At 38.3% G+C, this 20,652-nt stretch overlaps 1 protein-coding gene across 1 annotated transcript in view; it reads right to left on the reverse strand.

The window, feature by feature from the left end:
* Window positions 1-544: 544 nt before the first annotated feature.
* Window positions 545-20,652, reverse strand: part of LOC126284868 (transcriptional repressor protein YY1-like) — a 78,026-nt gene continuing 57,918 nt past the window's right edge. Inside the window, exons 4-5 of the mRNA XM_049984105.1 lie at window positions 19,429-19,598; window positions 545-1,924 (exon numbers count right to left, since the gene is read on the reverse strand). Coding sequence (XP_049840062.1) covers window positions 1,801-1,924; window positions 19,429-19,598 — 294 coding nt within the window. The 3' untranslated portion in view covers window positions 545-1,800. The remainder of the gene's footprint in view (window positions 1,925-19,428; window positions 19,599-20,652) is intronic.

Here is a 20,652-nt window from a genome sequence, read left to right on the forward strand (position 1 = left end):
CCGAACTGCGTCTTCTGAAAACTAACCAGTTCTGTCATTTTAGCGGCAGGTATTCTGGTTATTCCAAGCCTAAAGAGCAGCGATTGGTTCCTGCAGATCTCCACCACACTTCAATTTCTCACGAAGTTCTTTTACAGCTGCAGCTACTCATATGAGGGCTTTCCACAAAGGTGTAAGAGGCCAGTCATTATCTCTTTCATCCTCAAAATAGTATCATACATTATAAGAGCAAAGATGATTGGCTCTTTAAGGTAACAGCTCGAGAGAGAGAGAGAGAGAGAGACCATATTACGTCCATTTGAAATTACCCATAAGACACTTTACAATGCATCTTTAACACAAATCGAATCAGTAACTCATGATCCGCAACAATTCCATGGCAATGTTTACACAAATTGCAGAGTTTGGACTGGCACTAGAGTATTCCCTCCGCACAAAGCATTACACGTGTGAGAACAGTCACGGCCTTTATGACCATTATGGTAATCAGATGAATTTTATGAAATCAATAACAACACACAAAAAAGCACAGAAGACAAAAATCTCAATTCAACATTCTGCTTCTTCAAGTCCTTTATTCCAATGCAATTAGCACATATGAAAAGGTAATGGAGTACGATTTTTCATTGAAAATGTGAGACATAAATGGTATACATAGCACATTTTACACAATACAAAAGTAAAATTTTTGTACACAAGTTTACAGAGAGGGAGGAAACATATTTAAACTTTAACATGTTTACAGCGAGATCTAATACTTCACATGAAACCAAAAATAATATCTTCTCATTTGGTATTCCTGCATAAGATACCTTATTTTACTTGTGCAGTTTATTGCACAAACAAACATCCTTCTACCACATAGTTCATTTTCAAAATGCCTGCTACAGTCACTTGTCAGTAAGGCATGATAGACAGGTATGAATTAATCACATGAGTTTCCCGACTTACTGTGCTAAAAAAAATATAATTTGCATTTTAAATGAGTTCTGTCTGACAAATGGAAACAGATAATGATCAGTTCAAAATATCACATTTTTCTCATACACGTGCACTCACATTTCAAGGAGATTATGTCGAGGATGGTGTGGTGTATGTGCCTTTCAACTTACAATAAAATTACCAGTATTATAGTCGAAAGGCATGACTCTCAGTCATCAGCCGGATTCACCAACTTCACAACACTTGGTCAATAAACATCCAAAAGAAAAGATCTCGCGACATGCATTGTTTTTTAATGCCGGACTGCTAACTCCCAAATCCTCACAGATCATAAATAGAAAACCACATGAAATGATATTAAGTATGTACAGTTCATTTATTAACATTCCATGTGTTCTAGTTCTCATGACACTTATTGCAGAATCAATTCAAAACAACGAGTTAAGTTTTGGGCAGCTGGATGTTCTGACCTAAAATTCTGTACAAACATTCCAGCACTGCTAAAAAAAGTTCTTTCTAACAGTATTGCAGAGTGGCAGTTGGAATGTCACAATTCCATGTCCATTGGCTTCTTATTTTCTTCTGTCATTTCTACTGAAGACCAAAGGCCTTACCAGAAAAAGAAATGCAATTCTACGCACCTGGTCAACACACATCAGCAAACTACATTGCCCAGATATTTCTGGTGCAAGAAACTGGCAATACTGGTATTTACATAATTCTGACTTTCACCGTCACAGATGTATAATATTCCTTTCTCTTTCGAAAACACCAGCACTCTATCCGAAGTTTCAGCATGCTGCTGTAGCATCTTATGTTCCAAGAGAGACAACATGCACAGAAGGTAAAGCTTCCATGCTAATCAGCATACACAATGAACTGCGAGTTGTCGACATCAGCAACCTCCACCTGAACAAATTGTGGGGGCTGCAATGGTTGTGCATGGATTGTTGGTACAGAGCGGCTCATGGCATTGCGGGACCTGTGTAAAAAATCACACAGGTTAATTTCTGTCACAGAAGGTTAATATGATATTATCTCCAGTAAAATAAGATGATTTGCATTTCGCTAACAAATTACCTGGCTGCAAAACACACTTAAATTATGCTTAATGACAAATTAATGAAATAAAATTATAATACTTCTTGTATATTGCATACATTACATATCTCCCGATCTGTAGTTTGAAATGGAATTTTCATCTGTACTGTTCTGTACATTTTTGCAGCTACACAATCTAGTGCTGATATTACCAACAGTGTACACGTCCCCATTAGGAGACTTGCAGCTATCCATAAAAATGTTTGACTACATACTATGCTGTCTGTCAGACAAAAAGAAGTTATTAATCTGTAGTGATTCCAATGTTAACTTTAAAGCAATTCTGATAGGAAAAGTGAACTAGAAGTGATCAACTTCCCTACACGTATAGCTCAAGATGGTAGCACTCTAATAAATAATATATTTGTACAACAAGAGGATGTAAAACTAACACATGCTTTCCTTGTGATAAATGGATTATCTGACCAGGACGCACAATTGATTAACTTACAAAACCTCGCCGGATGTACAGTTCAGAAACCACTGAATAAAAGTTTAAGGCTACTCATGATAAATGCAGCATATTTCTTGATAAATTTGCATCCCCTTTTTAAACATTGTTGCCGCCAGAAAATTACTAAACGTAAACACCAAACAATTTTCAAAGACATTTTGGATTACTACAGGTATTAAAGTGTCTTCAGAAAGAAAGAAATAATTGTACAAGACAGCAAGAATTAGTAAAGACCCAGAAGTATTTTACACAATAAAAATTATTGTAGCACACTGAGAAAAGTTGCCAGAAAATAAAAAATATGTATATTAGAGATGCAATTAACAACTCGGGCAATAAAGTCAAATCAACATGGAATGTTGTTAGAAGAGAGGAAAAGTAATCGCTGGGGTAGATAGTATTACTATTAAAGAGAATGAGACCATCTTAATCAACAGTACACAAGTAGCTAATGTTTTCAACAACCATTTCTTAAGGGTAGGCGAAAAAATTGGTGAGAATAGTTCAAAAGAAAAAGCCAAGAGGAACACAGAAGAGTCAGTTTTGAGAAATCCTTGTAACATTAATTTTCATCTAACAACTTCTTGCGAAATAAGGGAAATCATTATATCCTTGAAAAAGAAAAGTTCTGTTGGAGTAGATGACATCTTAACGAGATATTAAAACAATGTGGAGCAGTTACAGCTGATGTTCTGTCACATCTGTAATGCATCACTAACTCAAGGTATTTTTCCTAAACAGGTTAAAATATACCACTATCAAGCCTCTCTACAAAAAAGGGGACACCACAGACATCAATAATTCCCACCCATTATCCTTGCTTACAGCATTTTCAAAAATCGTTGAGACAGTAAGGCACTCAAGAGTGGTTAGTCAGCTCAACAGTAATGGGGTACTTAGTAAACCATAGTTTAGATTTCAAAAATGCTGTTCTACTGAAACAGCACTATACAATTTCACTGGCCACGTAATAGAGTCTTTAAATGATAAAATGTCACAACTAGGAATTTTCTGTAACTTATCCAAAGCATTTGATTGTGTGAACCATGACATTATGTTACAGAAATTATAATTCTATAGTAGAAATGGAACAGCATATGAGTGGTTTAACTCATATCTACAGAACAGAAAGCAAAAAGTTTCTTTATATGGAATAAGTGATTTAAGGAACTTTCCCAGATCATCTAACTGGGGTGAAAGTACATTAGGTGTCCCAGAGGGTTCAATGATGGGTCCGCTTCTGTTCTTGATATATGTGAATGACCTCCCTTCTTATCTAAAACAAGAAGCTAAATTGACACTGTTTGCTGATGATACAAGCATCATTATTCATCCAGTAAAAGTCCGCCTCGATAGTTAGTGGTCAGCGTGCCCGAATGCTGTGCGAAGGAGCCTGGGCTCGATTCCCGGCTGGGTTGGAGATGTTCTCCACTCAGGGTCTGGATGTTGTGTTGTCTTCATCATCATGTTATCCTCTCAACACGGATGTTGCCGCGAAGTGGCATTAACTCAAAAGACTTGCACCAGGCAACCAGTCTTCCTGACATGAGGCCCTAGCCACATGACTTTTTATTTCAATCCAATACAAAATGATATTGTTTTTGGCAAAGTTATCGATTGGTTTTCTGCGAATGGGCTTGCTCTGAACCCTGAAAAAACACAGTACATCAATTTCCTACTGCAAGGAGTACAGTTCCTTCAATAAATATAACACATCAACAGAAGTCAGTAGCCAGAGTAGAGCACAGTAAGATTTTGGGTGTACCTATAGATGAGGATCTTAATTGGAAATTTATATTTTGTATCTCCTAAGGCAACTAGATTCAGCAACTATTGCAACCAGAATAATTGCTTATTTTGAGGATACAGAAATTAGCAAGCTAACATTCTTTCACTCTCTGATGTCACATCGAATAATATTTTGGGGTAACTCAACACTTAGACAAAAAGTATTCACTGCTGAAAATAAAGTAGTTACAATAATATGTGGGGCTCATAGTCGCACATCTTAATGGCATCTGTTTAAAAGGTTAGGAATTCTTACAACAGCCTCACAGTACATTTACTCAGTAATGAAATTTGTTCTCAACAACATGGACTAGTTTAAAAATAACAGTGACATTCATGATTAAAATACCAGAAGGAAGGACTTACACTATCCTCTACTTAACCTATCTTTGGCACAGAAAGGGGTAAAACATGCTGCTGTAAAACTTTTAGATAAATTACCAGATGAAATAAAATGTCAGACAGACAGCACTAATAGTTTCAAAAATAAATTGAAATCTTATCTCCTTGACAACTACTTCTATACCACAGATGAAGTCCTGAATAGGAATAAACAAATCTACAGGTAGGTAAAAAATATGCATTTTGTGCCATTTTACAGAATGGTGTAGGTGATAAAAACCTTGATTCATGTGTGCATTTGTTATGCACTTGACATGTTCCGCATCATAACAGTTTCTATGAGACTGATCAATGGAACACGTAATTAACTAACTAACTTTTACTTTCTCATTTCCTAGCTTTCTCATGACAGGAATCTATTTTAATCGTGCCATTAAATGGGTGTTCAGTGTCAGTTTACTTATTTGAGTATGTGTCTGTCCTGCTTCAGGTGATTTTGTTTCTACCAGAGGTGTCTCTGCTGTCTCAAAGAACCTTAACTCTGTGTTATGTATATTAATGCAACAGTACAAATGGGAATGGCCCAACTATATTAAAAGAGGGATAAAAGATATACCGTGTCTAGCAAAAATAGAACTATTTCATTTTTCAATACGCCACAAACATAACCCAACACAAAATTGAACAACAGGTGGATAGTGAAGAGATACAAACATACATGAGCCATATCTCAACATGTAGCCTGTATGGAAAGCACTACCAATCAGACATTTGAGGCTTGAGATTACACAACATGCATCTCATTTTAACGAAATGCTATTTATTAAAGCAAAGCAGCAAAATACTGCTTCTCTCCTCTAATACGATCTACATTCTCATTTGTCTATACTCGCAGCCAACTGCTGCGATATAGTGTTTGCACTCTGTGTACTTTTACAGTGGTATGATGACAATTTGTTGCTGTGAATATTCTGAAGTGGCCAACTGCACTACAGGCGAATCCCTCTCATCATAGAATCTGAGTAATATGTCCTTCCTTTTAGCCTTCCACAACCCATCTCTCTCTCTCTCTCTCTCTCTCTCTCTCTCTCTCTCTCTTCCCCCCCCCCCCCCCTCCCTGAGGAAGTAACTAATTGTACCAAAAGCTAAGTAATGTATCACATCTTTTCTTTTGTGTGTGTGTGTGTGTGTGTGTGTGTGTGTGTGTGTGTGTGTGTGTCTGGCAGTACAACATTTTTTGCCTTCGAGATAAGTGCTGGCCGGCACATCTGTCTCATAAATTACGAGTTTTCTGGAATGAAATGAGCTAACATTGTAAACCCCTTTGATGGGTATTTTTTATGCATGTTGTTCTGTTTCAGTGGGAGATTTCCCCTATTTCTGCCTGGCACAAACACATCATGTGCCCTGCTCACTCAGTAAAACATTTCTCTGTTGATTGTTATTTGTAGACCAAAATTACAGTGGGTAAGGATTGGACAGAATGTATAAACGATATTCTCGTTGTAATCCATGACAACACCTGGCTTTTGCATGATGCCATTCTTTGAATTTACTTCTTTAAATGTGTCATCATGCAATAAGCTCTCCCATCTTTCCATTTAATCAATATCAACCTGTTTCTGTACACCATTTCATATTTGCCCTTTACACTTTTTCATTTTATCATCAGGGAACTCCTTTCTGTTGTGCTGCTTTATGCTGTAAGAATCAGTGTTCTTATTCATTACTTTGTCAATACAATAACCCTTTCTGAGAAAGTCGTTAGTAAGATCCAAAACAATTCAACAATATTATTTTTGCTTCAGGATAACAACTGCCTTAATTTTTGCCCTCACTAGTATAAACAATGAAACACATTATAACTAGCCAAGAATACACTGTCTTGACTGATGTGATGTACTGTCTAGTGAAGGAAGCATCAGCTAGTAGAATTATAGCACCTGCCACAATTATAATAGCAGCTCACCTGAAATAAGTCATTGCCATTAGAGACAAGCCACAAAATGCTGTAGATGGATATATTCACTGAACCCTTTGAGAATTGGGAGACTATGGATGGATATATCTGTCATGCCCTTATAAAGGCTTAAAGAAGTGCCACTAAATTGAAATGGTCATTAAAATTGATGTATTTGTTCTTATTTTCAAACAGTAGCTTTTACTTGTAATTAACCTTCTTTAACTAGTAATGGTCCCATGTATAAGCAGTTGCCAGCACTGCCTGTGAGTGTATTCTGTTCTCACAGCATGGTAACCTAAAGTGATTGAATATGTGCTCGACAAGTGTTCATGTGATCAGTAGCACTGTGGCTAGGTGTAATCATTTACATATTCTATAAAAAAGGGTGTATTTCTTGAGTTTTGGTTTTAAGAAGGGACCCAGTACAAAAAAAAAAAAAAAAAAAAAAAAAAAAAAAAAAAAAAAAAAAAAAAAGAAGAGAGTGCATCACAAGTGTGCTGCATTAATGTTCACTCAACTTCAATGCATGCATGAACTGGAAACGACATCATAAGCCATTTAGACTGACTTCAATTTGGAAGGAGCCCACCAACCATTGTTGTTGTTCTAGTGGTCTTCAGTCCTGAGACTGGTTTGATGCAGCTCTCCATGCTAATCTATCCTGTGCAAGCTCCTCCATCTCCCAGTACCTACTGCAACCTACATCCTTCTGAATCTGCTTAGTGTATTCATCTCTTGGTCTCCCTCTACGATTTGTACCCTCCACACTGCCCTCTAATGCTAAATTTGTGATCCCTTGATGCCTCAGGACATGTCCTACCAACCGATCCCTTCTTCTGGTCAAGTTGTGCCACAAACTTCTCTTCTCCCCAATCCTATTCAATACCTCCTCATTAGTTATGTGATCTACCCACCTAATCTTCAACATTCTTCTGCAGCACCCCATTTCGAAACCTTCTATTCTCTTCTTGTCCAAACTATTTATTGTCCATGTTTCACTTCCATACATGGCTACACTCCATACAAATACATACACCAACCATACTAATGACTTATTCCTGTACAGTTTCCACTGTCCATGAAAAGACGTGGTTTAAATGAACTATGTTTATGATGCCCAATACTGATCATCTGCAACCATTTTCTGACACTTACGATATTACTTTTACACAATGGAGAATATACTACCAACACAAAAACACTGAAAACACATCTAAATATGTGAAACATCCAGATACTTGTACACTATGCAAAATATCACTGGGAAGTTTAAAGGAATTTTAAAGTAGTGGTCATATTATTAGTGCTGCACTCTGTCTACACCAAGTACTGTTCTTTCCTGTGCAACTGGGATAAAATACTATTTACGGAAAAGATGGCCAAAGTGACACTTGTTAACACTGGAAATAAAAAATACTGTACATGACCACTTATGAGCCTTGGTATTACATGCAAGATGATGGCTTATGATGAACTTAAACACAAATGGCTCTGCATTTGCTCAATTCAAAGTCACCAAAAGTTCAGTTTTGAAAAAGTGAAAGTGTTTGTGTTTATCAGTCCATAGATAAGAGATTGCAAGATACCTACTTTCAGTTTTAAATATAGTCCTAAATAGCAAGAAAAATACAGCTTGGCAATCCTTTAACAATATTTCATATGGTTTCCTGGAAACTTCAATGAAAAAAATTTCCAAGATCTTGTGAATGTTGGGTGAAAACAATCACTGGACACATAAACATGTAACTGTGATAAAATAGCATAAATTTAGCAACATATTATCTGTGTGTCGGGCCACTGAACATGAGTTAAGAATGATTGAAACCTATACATATTTATTGACCATCTAAATAAATGGTACAACAGTGAATAGCAGAAGCTTATTTTGTTCATTTTGCACAATTAAGGACTACAGACTCTGATGTTCATCTTGTATGATCTTACAAAGATGACGCCAACTTATTATTAAAAGATAATTGCGCACATTACAATAGAACAGCTTTGGCTGTGCTTTCTTTTATTGTATTTTGAAATAAGACAGCTTGGAATGGCACAGTAGTCTCAAATTAGAACTATATTGAGTATTAAGTAATATGCTCTAACAGCTGCACTGAAATGCAGTGATGCAAGTTTCTGTGAGAAATTCACGCAACATGTAGGCTGCAAGGCGCAAAAGATAAAGACGTGATCCACTGTGTTTTTACTGATGTTTTCTGTACAATATCTGCATATATAAGACAATACTGTGGTAAAAGATGAGAGTATGCTTAAATATTAGTGTTATTAGTGTCCTATAACAGCAATATAGACGAATCACAAGTAGGCTAAGTAAACTAATTCAAATACCTGGACGTAGCTTTGCAGATGTATGAACTGGGATGATATAACGTGGCTAAGTTGTATGTAAAGCATGTGACAAATTTCTGTTCAGTAATAGGGTACTGGGAAAATGTAATTAATCTATTAAGGAGACTGATTGCAAAGCACATTTGTGTCCCATCTTAGAATATTGCACAGTTGTGTAGGGCCCATATGAAATATTATGGTCACAGGTTTGTAAGAAATATGAGGCAAACCCAAGGAGATGCTGAGAAACTTGAACTGGCGTAGCCATTTGGAGTTAGAAGCCAAGTGTCCTGCAAAAACCTACTTAAAAAATTTCAAGAATCTTTATTAACTGAGGTTACACCACACATGAAGACATTTAAGCAGTTTTCGGTATCTGTCCCATACTTTATATGCAAATGGAGTGGGAAGAAACCCCAATCCCACTGAGTGGTAGGTACCCTCTGCCATGCACTTCACAATGCTTTGCAGAGTATACATGTAAACACAGATATCAGTGAAGACTAATGTTTGAAACTAGCCTTCAATGAAGCATATGCAGTGAGAGTAACCTATTATGAGTTGGGGAATTTATGCAAGGAAAACTTTATGTACTGGAAGAATATAAGAAACATTGTACTACAGATCTAGAGTGCAATGTCTGATAGTTCGAAACTTCAAGAGCAGTCACCTCAATATTAACAGATCGGCAGAACAGATCTTTGTACCCTGCTATTCTATAGCCTTGTCCTTCCCCAGCTTCAGCAAGAAACCAGGAAGTTACAATATAATTGACTGAACTGATAGAAATGGCTTTAGATTCACTTGACAGCTTCACAAAGTGCTTGTGTATAGTTAAGAGTAAACATAAATTTGAGGCGTATATTTTCCATGTGTTGGAAAATTAGCTTAGTACATGCTTTATCACAAAACAATAAATTGTCACTGTATGACAGTAAAAGAATAAACAAAAACAAAGTATTATAGTAAATGATTAAACAAACAGACCATGTAACAAAACTATTCACCATATGCATTACTAAATGGCACATCCAGTCCATGGTACATTGTCCCAAGCCAGGTTTCCAATGTAACAGCTTCCACGGGCAGGAAAATTTCATTTTCAATATTTCATATAATTAATGAATAAATTTAAAATACTGTCATAATCTGCTCTTTATGAGTTATAATCTTATTTTCAAGGGTTAACACACTGAAGCAAGTACTGACAGATTAAAAAATGGAAAATCCAGGATGGAAGAATAATAATATTATGAAAAGGATAGTTGCTACTCGAAATGTAGTGGAGATGCTGAGTTGCGGATATGCACAACAAAAAGACTGTCAGACAAGTAAGCTTTTGGCCATAAAGGCCTTCAACAGAATTACACACACACACACACACACACACACACACACGAGAACACATTTGTTTTCACCCGTAGACAGCTGTATATTGTTTCCTATGATTTATTTTACTTATATTTGGATTTGTCATCACAATTTCCAAGAGATGTTTGGGAGTAGACTGATGGTTCAACATGGGCACTATCGAATTGGACACACAGGAGTGTGGTTACCAGACAGGCTTGAAAGGCTTCTTTCTCATTCTACAACTTCAGAAGGAGATAAACTTCGACGCACTGTGGTTAATCTTTCAAGTAAAGTGTTGGATGGGTCCACAGAGGTGGTGTTGGACATAGGTTAAATTTTGCCCCCACTCCAAAGAGATTTCCTGTCACAAGATTTATCTGCTCTGTTTAACAAGCAGTACACAGCCTCCCTGAAGACCGGGCGGAAGAAATAAGGCACAAAGTGTCCCACACATTATGTCAGGTTCAGCCACCATGGGATAACATCTCTTCCACAGAGAGAGCAGCCATTCATTCCCTTAGGCATGACAATTATGATGTAGTAGTTTTACCAGCCAAAAAGGGAAATATCAAGGTTGTAATGACACACGATGATTACATTCTTAAAATGGATTTACTACTCAACAACCAAGCTTAAAGAAGACAATCTAGTGGTCCCACGTAAAGGATTAAGTGCAAGACACTTTTAGTTTTGAAAGAGAGCTCGTTGTCCGCAGATTTACATAAGAAACTTTATCCCGGTGCTGCCGTTCTATCTATTCCTTATGTGCCTAAGCCACATAAGGAAGGGGTTCCTCTACACAATACTGTTAGTAATTTGGGTTCACCCACTTATAGCATAGTGAAGTATTTAACACCTGTTCTCAGTCCTTATGAGGCAAGTGTGAGCACCTTATCTCCAATTTGGCCGATTTTATTCAACAATTGAAGTCTTTGAAGCTGGTTCCTTCAGATTTATTAGTGAGTTTTGATGCGGTATCTTTATTCACGTTGGAAGAGCCCGAGTTTGATCAGTGAAAAACTAGATGAAGAGTTGGTGAAGGTTTGTGTTGTCATGTATTGACATCCATTTATTTTTCATTTAATGGCAACATTATTTAACAAAATGACAGAGTGGCTATGGGTAGTCCCTTATCACCCATAGTTGCAAATTTATTTCTTGGACCACTTCCACTGTCTTAATGCCAGCATTAAATTTACTATGGACATTGAAAGTGATGGGATATTTCCATCCTTGGGCAACAGATGGTATTCTGGTTCATCGAAAGCTCTCTCTCTCTCTCTCTCTCTCTCTCTCTCTCTCTCTCTCTCTCTCTCTCTCTCTCACACACACACACACACACACACACACACACACACACACCAGTATCAGTGTGCTAAGTGTTGCCATCCATCATACCAACACAGGATTCTGGCACGCAGAGCATATGCCATTGCTGACGCAGATAGTTTAATCCAAGAACGAGCACATTTGACAGCTGTTTTTGCAGGAAAATGGATACTGTGAGAAGCAGATTCGGTGGGCTATGGAGCATGGACGAAGAGGAGCAAAGATCTGTGGCCTTTATTCCTTATGCTGGAAGCATATCATTTAAAATTGTAAGAATTTTAAGGTGTTTTAACATTAACAATGTTCCGTCCAGCTCCCAAGATTTGGGCAGTACTTGGCTCTGTGAAAGAATATTCGAGGCCTAGAAATCCTGAAATATACAAAATTCCATATCAACGTGGGAAGACTTACATCAGCTGCTCAATTCGCACAGTTCAGGATAGGTGCATGGAACATATGAGGCTACAGCAACCAGAAAAATCATCATAGCAGAAAATTGCTTAAATGAGGTACATGGCATAAACTGTGACGAAACTGTGATAGTTGCCAATACTTCCGATTTTTGGAAGTGTTTACAAAGAGGTAGCTGAGTGTTAGTTGGAAGATAATTTGGTTAATGGAGACAATCCTGCACTATCATGCATCAAAACAGTATGTTCTTTGATGCGGTCAGTCCCGAGTGTTCGAAAATAGTCTCAGAGTTTGATATATCATTGCCGCCGATGTTCTAACAACAATAAATATACATTAGTCCATGAATATAGGTATGGCACATAAAAACAAATATGAACCAACTAGCTGAGAAATCCATTGTTGCCGGAATATATTTTTGACTTATTAAGATACTTTGCATACAATGTTTGAAGTAGTATGATTGGGGACAGGAATGAAATGCTTGTTTGCTTCTCTAACATGGGAGAGACCCACAGAATTGGCCATGGAAAAAGCAATTGACATACCTGCAAAAAGCAGTTTGGCTGTGAGCTTTGTTTATGGTTATGGTACATCAGCAGTTCATCGGAAATTATACACTTATAAAGCGAAATTGTAAATATTTAGAAATAAGTAGAAATTGGGGTATAAAAACTTACTTGCCTGTGCCACTTCTCATCAATATTTTTGTTCCTATGATGTTACATTGGAGAGAAATAACTTTAAGCCACTATGAGCAAAGGACTTCGAGGAGCAAGATACCGTATTTACTCGAATCTAAGCCACACTTTTTTCCCGATTTTTGTAATCCAAAAAACTGCTTACGGCTTAGAATCAAGTGCAAAGTAAGCGAAGTTCTGAAACATGTTGGTAGGTACCACCACAACTAACTTCTGGCATCGAATATATGTAGCGCTACACAGGCATGCTTTGCAAGCACAAAGATAAATACTGGTGCCAAAACCTCTGTGCCAGTAAATAAATTAAAAGAAAAGGTAGAAGAATGTAAACATTATGCCATGTATTCTTTCGTGTTTGTTGCTATCTCACTTAAATCCTGTCTGCCTAATAAACTACGAAACTAGAGTGAGACAACAGCAAATGCGGAAGAATATACGTATCATGTCATGTTTATATTTGTATTATTCTTATGCTGAATAGTGATACAGTCAGAAATGAAGCACGGCAACTGACTAGATTTTTAAATCTAGGATGACTAATTTCTGTGCAGAATGTAATGTACTAAAGAGGCGCCTGCAAAGATTTTCAAACGGAGAGAAATTTTTGCTACACTCTTGTTCAGAACATCATCTATCATACGCAGTCTATTATTTGGTTCTTGTTGATCATTATCAACGAAAGCAGCAGTGTGAGTAATAACAAATAGTAGTCTTTTGCCATTGTTTCGCTTATGAGAAAATTCCTCTCTGTTTTTTTTTATTTTATTGTAAGTGGTGGCAGCTCTGCACAAAAGCAAGCCGTGCCACGAGTGGCGACAGATCGTAAACACTCATTATCAGAATACGACAAACAATGCATGACACATTAAAATAATGCAGTTTCAGCTTAGAGTGACGTAAACACCTATAACAAAGAGAACTGCACTTATCAGATCAAAGCAAAATAAGCAATTGATTCAAACCAGACAAAGCACGTGAAAAAGGAAGGGTACCCGTACAAATAAGGACGAAGCCCCTGACACATAGCAATGGCTACTTGGTAAAGCTTAACTGTTAAGCTTATGACTCGAACCAACCTACTGTAGCTGTATCTTCATCCATTCGACCTAAATTGTCTCTCATGTTACAATGGACCAACTTCGTTTCGATTTGGAAGTGCGATCTAAAACTTCAAATTTCAGGTGTGGCTTAGATTCGTGAAATTTTTTTTACCTTGATTTCGAGTCTCATTTTTTAGGTGCGGCTTAGACTCGAGTAAATACGGTAATGCACAATGCTCTCGATCAGAGTTATGTCATGTCTCACTTTTGGAATGAACTTTCAAAGAGTGAGTTCAAGCCTAATGTTCTCAAGCTGCAGCAGGCCTCACCCCACGATCTTAACTGGATTCTTCAGACAACACAGCCGCCAGTCTTTTAGCTGTTCCACTGTATTCATAAAGACTCAACCATTGTTTAGACAGTTTTTATCCATAAATAAAACAAAATCAAAATGTAATGAATAGGCATCCAAATCATAAAGTGAACTTAATGATTTTTTTTCCTGGCAAAGAATATAAGTAAAAAAGAAGCAAAACAATGTTAATTTTTTAATACAAAGAGTGAAATCAGTAAATCTGTATAACCTGGCAAAGTAAATTTACTGTTAGATTGTATTTGTAATGATATGACTGTGTTGCTTAATTCTGTCACTGACATAAACTTCCAAAAACTGAGATAAAAACAATAACCACATCATCTATTTGATCTTTCCTGTACTACAAAACAACAGCACAATTCATTGGTTCTTTGGTGTACTACACTGTGATGATTACATATTGGAACTACTAAGCTGAGCTGACAGTTTTAGATTTAATTTTAGATTATGATCTCTCTTTTTCTGTGTTTTGATTTTTATGAAATCAAGTCTATATTCTGCCCCAAGCTATGCTCCAGTGACCTGTGAAAACCTCACAAAAATTAGTTTAGCAGTTTTGGAGATTAGGGTGTTCAGACAGACAGACGGACAGACAGAGAGACATGACGTTTTTACTGTTTTCAGATCAAGTCTGCAAACAAATTTCCCATGCCATATTCTCCCCTCCCCTCCCCCCCCCAAACACCCCCAAGAACCAGTTATAAACGACCATCGTTTAATCATCCAATACCTCCCCAGACTGGAATAACTGAACCACATCCTTCATGTACCACCACCCCTCCCAGAATGGCTACTCAAACTTGGAGAAAAAAATCCCTGAGAATTCCGGGTATGAGGAAGAATATAACGTCAAGATGCTCCTGATAAAATAATGGTGAGCGACAAGGGGCATATGTGGGGGTGGGGTTAGCATACCAAAATAATTACTTTTCTTTCCTCTCAGCTGAGCTATATACCAGCCAAAGAAGTAGTTTAATCACGGTTTTTATGACATTTGTAAGTCATACAAAATAATGTTCATATAATTAACACACAGATATTTTAAAATTTATGATGTATAAAAGTAAATAAAATTAAATTTCAATGTTAGGTTAAAAACACAGTATTCCCTGAGATTTCATGAAATTCCCCTGAGGATTCTAGGTTCTCCAGAAGAACCACCACCCTACCTCTAATTGGAGTTTGGTCACCCACCCGAACTACACAACATCCTAGTGCATCTCCTGCCACAGGCTTGTCCCAAACCACCAGAGGCTGGGTTACTTGTGAAAGCAGCAGGGTCGTATACTAGCTCAGCTGTAATCATTGCACAGCTTTTTATATTGGTATGACTACCGACCAACTGTTCACCAGGATGAAAGGCTATCACCAAGCTGTGGTAGAGAGCCAAGTGGACCTTTTTGTACCACAACATACAGCTGAACATAACAAGCTTGATTTCAATGGCTACATCACAATCTGACCAGTTGGATCATCCTCTTCACCATCAGATTTTCTGGACTGCGCAGATGTGAGTTATCTTTACTACACACAGTCCACTCCAAAAATTATCCCACCATAAACCTACGATAACCTATAGCCCCTCACCCTCCACCCAGGTTACCACCCTGTCCTTTGTATCACCTCTTCACAATTAATGTCCCCTCACCCTCATTATGCACCTCTCTCTGCCAACACACCCAGTGGTCGTTTCCCCTCTCTGCCAGTGCACCCATCCATCTCTTCCCCTCTCTGCCAATGCACCCACCTGTCTGCTCCTCACCCGACACTGCCTGCTTCTGTGTGTGTGTGTGTGTGTGTGTGTGTGTGTGTGTGTGTGTGTGTGTGTGTGTGTGTGTGTTTGTTTCATTTCTTTTCATCCTTTTTGCTGCGCATCTGCAACTCAATGCATCATATTTACAGCAAGTAGCAATTTAATTTTTGGATAATATTTTGTTATTATTAGTATAGATACATTTTCTGCTAAAAACAGTATGTGAAATCGAGTGTGGTACACAGTGACAATACATAAATAATGGAGTGAAATTAAGATAAAGTATCACAAATTTAATTACCAAGAGTAAATACTGTAGGTTTAATGCCAACAACTCTTACTGCCCAGCTTATATTCACAAATAACACACTAAATCAAATACGGTACACAATGAAAGTAACAGTGCAATGGCTACACAGCATACAATAAATACACAATATATCATAAAACAAAATAGGAAAACAATATCTGAGACAGCAGGAAGATAATCAAACTAGTACCTATCTGATTAAGGGAGAGCTCCAATAATAGCAAATGCAACAAGAAATTGGATTTACACAGACTATAATCAACAACGGGTGCAGTTAAATAGTATGGTGTTGAGAGGACGAAGCAGCCTGTTAAGTGAAGTACTTTTGCCCCCCACCACCTCTTTACATATCCAAAAACAAGCAATGCAAGAACACATAACAGAAAAAAGGCTATAGAAGTCCTCTCCACAGTTACATCAGAGCACAATTGTCTCAATGAACAAACCTAACCCCCCCCCCCCCCCCTCCATCCCCCGGCACATAAACACACACAAATGTAAATACTTTATGAGTAAGGGAGACCACTCTCCAAAAAGCAGAAGTGTTGAGTCATTAACAGCTACACAAGAGAGAGACTGGAAACTTGGTAGGTTTCAGGCTACGTCATTCCATGAGACATATGTGATGCAAGGATGTCTGAGCCAGTTCGAAGCAGTGCACGGTGTTGGTGACAATGAGAGGTGAATTGGGAGGGAGTAATAGGACAGAGGAGAAGGAAGACACTGGGCGGAGCATGGGGGACATGTTGGGCTCAGCTGCATGTTGTGCCACTCGGTGGTCTATTTTGTTCTTGGCCGCAGTCTGGTGGTGGCAATTTATTCTAGTGCACAAGTGATTGGTTGACATACTGACATAGAAACCTGTGCAGTGAATGCACCAGAGTTGGAATATGACACAGCTGCTTTCACGGATAGCCCAGCCTGTGACAGAACTGAAGCAGGAGGCACTGGATGGGTGGACTGACCAGGTCTTGCATCCGGGTCTTCCACAGTGATATGTTCCCTGTGGCAAAGGGGTGGGAGTGAGAGTGGGAGTGGGATGTGAATGGACTAGGATGTGTAGGTTGGATGGGGGATGGAAAACCACATAAGGAAGGATGGAATGAATCTTGGGTAGGATGTTCCGCATTTCAGGGCATGGAGATAAATAGTCAATTTCCTGGTGAAGGATGTGGTCAGATGTTCCAGGCCAGGGTGATACTGGGTGATGAGGGGACACTCCTTTGTAGCTGATTCTTGGCGGCGAGAAGGGAGGATTGAGAGTATGTTAAGATATGACACAGGAAATCTGTTTGCAGCCTAAGTTTGGGTGGGTGGTGGTGAGGGGTAGGGGTGGGAGGGGGTAAGGGGTGGGTGGTGGGAGAAGCTGTAGTGCCTGTCTGTGAAGGCTCTCGTGAAATATTTAGCATACTGGACATGGGAGTTCTTGTCACTGAAGATACACTGCCCATGTATGGCCATCTGTATGGGAGGATTTTTTGGTGTGGAAATGACAACAGCTGTTGAAATGCCATTTTAAACCAACAGTCAACAGTAACCATTTTTTGGTAGCTGCCTTCACTTCTACATGAAAAAATCCTTCCCATAAGGTCTGGCCACCTGTGAATGGTTTATTGCAGTGATGAGAACTCCCTTGTCCAGCATCCTGCTGATCTCACAAGCACCTTCATAGACAGTCACTGCCTTACCAAACCTAGTCCATGAACAAAAACGAAAGAGCATCCCCCTTGTCATCCATTATCACCCTGGAACAACTGAGACACATCCTTCATCAGGGCTTTAATTATATATCATCATGCAATGAAATAAGGGACATACTAACCAAGATCCCTCCCACCTCAAGTGGTGTTCCATTGTCCACCCAACTTACACAATATCCCTAAGATACTCCCACACCCAACTTTTTGCCACAAGAATCATATCCCTGTAGAAGAACTAGGTGTAAGACCAACCCAATCCACCCAGCCAGCAGCATCTACTCCCATCCTGACAGAAGCTTAACCTAAACCATCAGCCACCTGTGAAAGTAGCCATGTCACGCACCAACTCTGCTACAATCACTGCACAGTTCTTTAATGTCAGCATGGTAATGAAGCTGCTGTCCATCAGAATGAATGGCCACTGCCAAACTGCAACCAAGAACAATAGGTGGCATAATGTGCAGCTGAGCACAACATATTCGATTTCAATGACTGTTTCACGCCCTGGACCATATGAATCCTCCTCTTCACCATCAGCTTTTCTGAACTATCCAGAAGGCAGTTATCCTTGCAACACATCCTTCACTCCCAGCATCATCCTGTCCTCAATCTCTGTTAACTGACTGTCCCCACACTCTCCTCCCAAGAGCTTCCCCTTCCTCTATCCTATCATCCCTGCTCACTTTGCATCTCCATATCACCTTCCTTGTGCATTGCTTCCAATGGCTCTGGCAACTATGCATCACATATCTAGCTCTAGCAGCTGCCAATTTTGCCCCCCCCCCCTCCCCCCTCGCATTCCTAGCCAGCAAATCTGCTGTGTCCCTCCAAGCTGCTAGCTACTCAACCCCAATCCATCTTCCTGCTTCATGCGCCTCCCCCCCCCCCCCCCCCCCCGGCCCTCCATCCATTCCAACCAATATAATGTCCACCAAAATCTTGTCCACATTCCAAACTACACCACTGAAATTGTCTCCCCACCCAGCACCATGAAGGGGTACAGGCATGTGTATATTTCTACTTCAGCTCGAGAAAGGATGTACTACTAAAGCTAGAACTTTTCTATCTTGTTTGCCCGTCACTTACTCAACGCTTCTGATTTTCGGTGAGTCTCTCTTTTTACACCTGAAGCGTTTATGTTCTGTCAGAACTTTCCTGCTATATGTATATACAAATGTAAACCACATAATGTGCTGACTAATTATAAGTTATTAAACGGATGAAGCAGAGGTTAGTTAACTATCTTCTAATTGGACATAAAATCAAAAACAATTAATACCCAGTCACTGATAATGGAGGAGGAAGATAACATGACAAGCAACTGCAAATGATGGGTGGATCCTATCCTTACTGGCTTTTGTTAATTTCATTTAAGAATAGAGATCACAATGCGTAGTACAGTCATCTTTCAGTGCATTTTGATGTTTACAAGGGAAACATATGAGGCTTTGAACACCCACTACAACAGATGGAAATAAAGGCAGCAATATCTACTAAATACACGTTTAAGATAACTTACTTTGCTTTTGCATGCGTCAGAATGTGACTTTTAAGATTTGTAGACTGTGCAAACTTTTTATTGCAACCATCAAAAGGACAGACGTAGGGGCGATCACCAGTGTGGATGCGCACGTGTGTCCTTAGGTTGAAGTCAAGTGAGAATCGTTTACCACAACCTTCAAACGTACACTGTAAAAAGATATTGCAAAGCAGAGGACATCATTACCTTTATGAGAAACATAGTAATAACTTAACTCACAATCCAATTTTTAGATTACTATGGAGCAGTTAGGTTCCTGTTGTACTGCACTGAAACTTGGGTAAATTAAGGTGACGGTCTTTGTTTCATAATCAAGATCACTGGGGTGCACAGAAAAAGTCAAGTTAGTATGAGGGTGCCATGTTCAGGCAATCATTGAATTATATCACAAACTGCCTAATAACAAATGTCTCTGGAGTTCTATAATCATTCATCTCTCTAGGCTTTCATTTGTGTATGTGTGAACCACAGTGCATGCTAACTGTAATAATTTATTTTATAGTTTATGTGAATAACATTCAAACTCACCACCATATTAGCTTCTGATTAGCTATTCGAAAGTTCCCTTTCTTTAAATTTTCTAAACACTACAAAAATAAGTCTTAAAATTCAATGTTATTAAAAATGGATATAGAGCACTTCACACTGCTGCAAGTTGCCTCAACACCAAGCATACTATGTCATTTAATATATTTGACTAAACAAACATAAACAGACATACCAGTGATAGAGATATGATCAAGGCACATCTTTTGGTAATACAGCAGTTATAAATACAGTTAAAAATGAAGTACAGTGATACTCTGAAACTGGTACAAGGCAAGGGAAAAAGCATAAATGAAGACAAACTTTATGTAAAGCAGAAAAAACATAATTTTTGTTTTGTTTTAAGGTACTGTTTAAAAACAACAAATAATGTATATCATTTCAGTTACACAGTCATACTGAAATTTAAAGACATAATACCATCATATAAACAATACCCATACATAGATCATTTAATGGAAAATGAAAGAAGTTACCAAATCAACAAAGAAGAAGGCCAAGTATCACATCATCTCTACACTTACTTACTTACTTCATACTTATTTGTCAATGAGAACTTTATACTATTCTCTGGGCACAATCTCTTCCAATATAGCAGTTTCCTTTTAACTCTGTGAAATGTTAATAAAACCACATAGAATGTTTATAACACCAGCA

The sequence above is a fragment of the Schistocerca gregaria genome, chromosome 8 (assembly GCF_023897955.1).
Source record: "Schistocerca gregaria isolate iqSchGreg1 chromosome 8, iqSchGreg1.2, whole genome shotgun sequence".
NCBI classification, from domain to species: domain Eukaryota; kingdom Metazoa; phylum Arthropoda; class Insecta; order Orthoptera; family Acrididae; genus Schistocerca; species Schistocerca gregaria.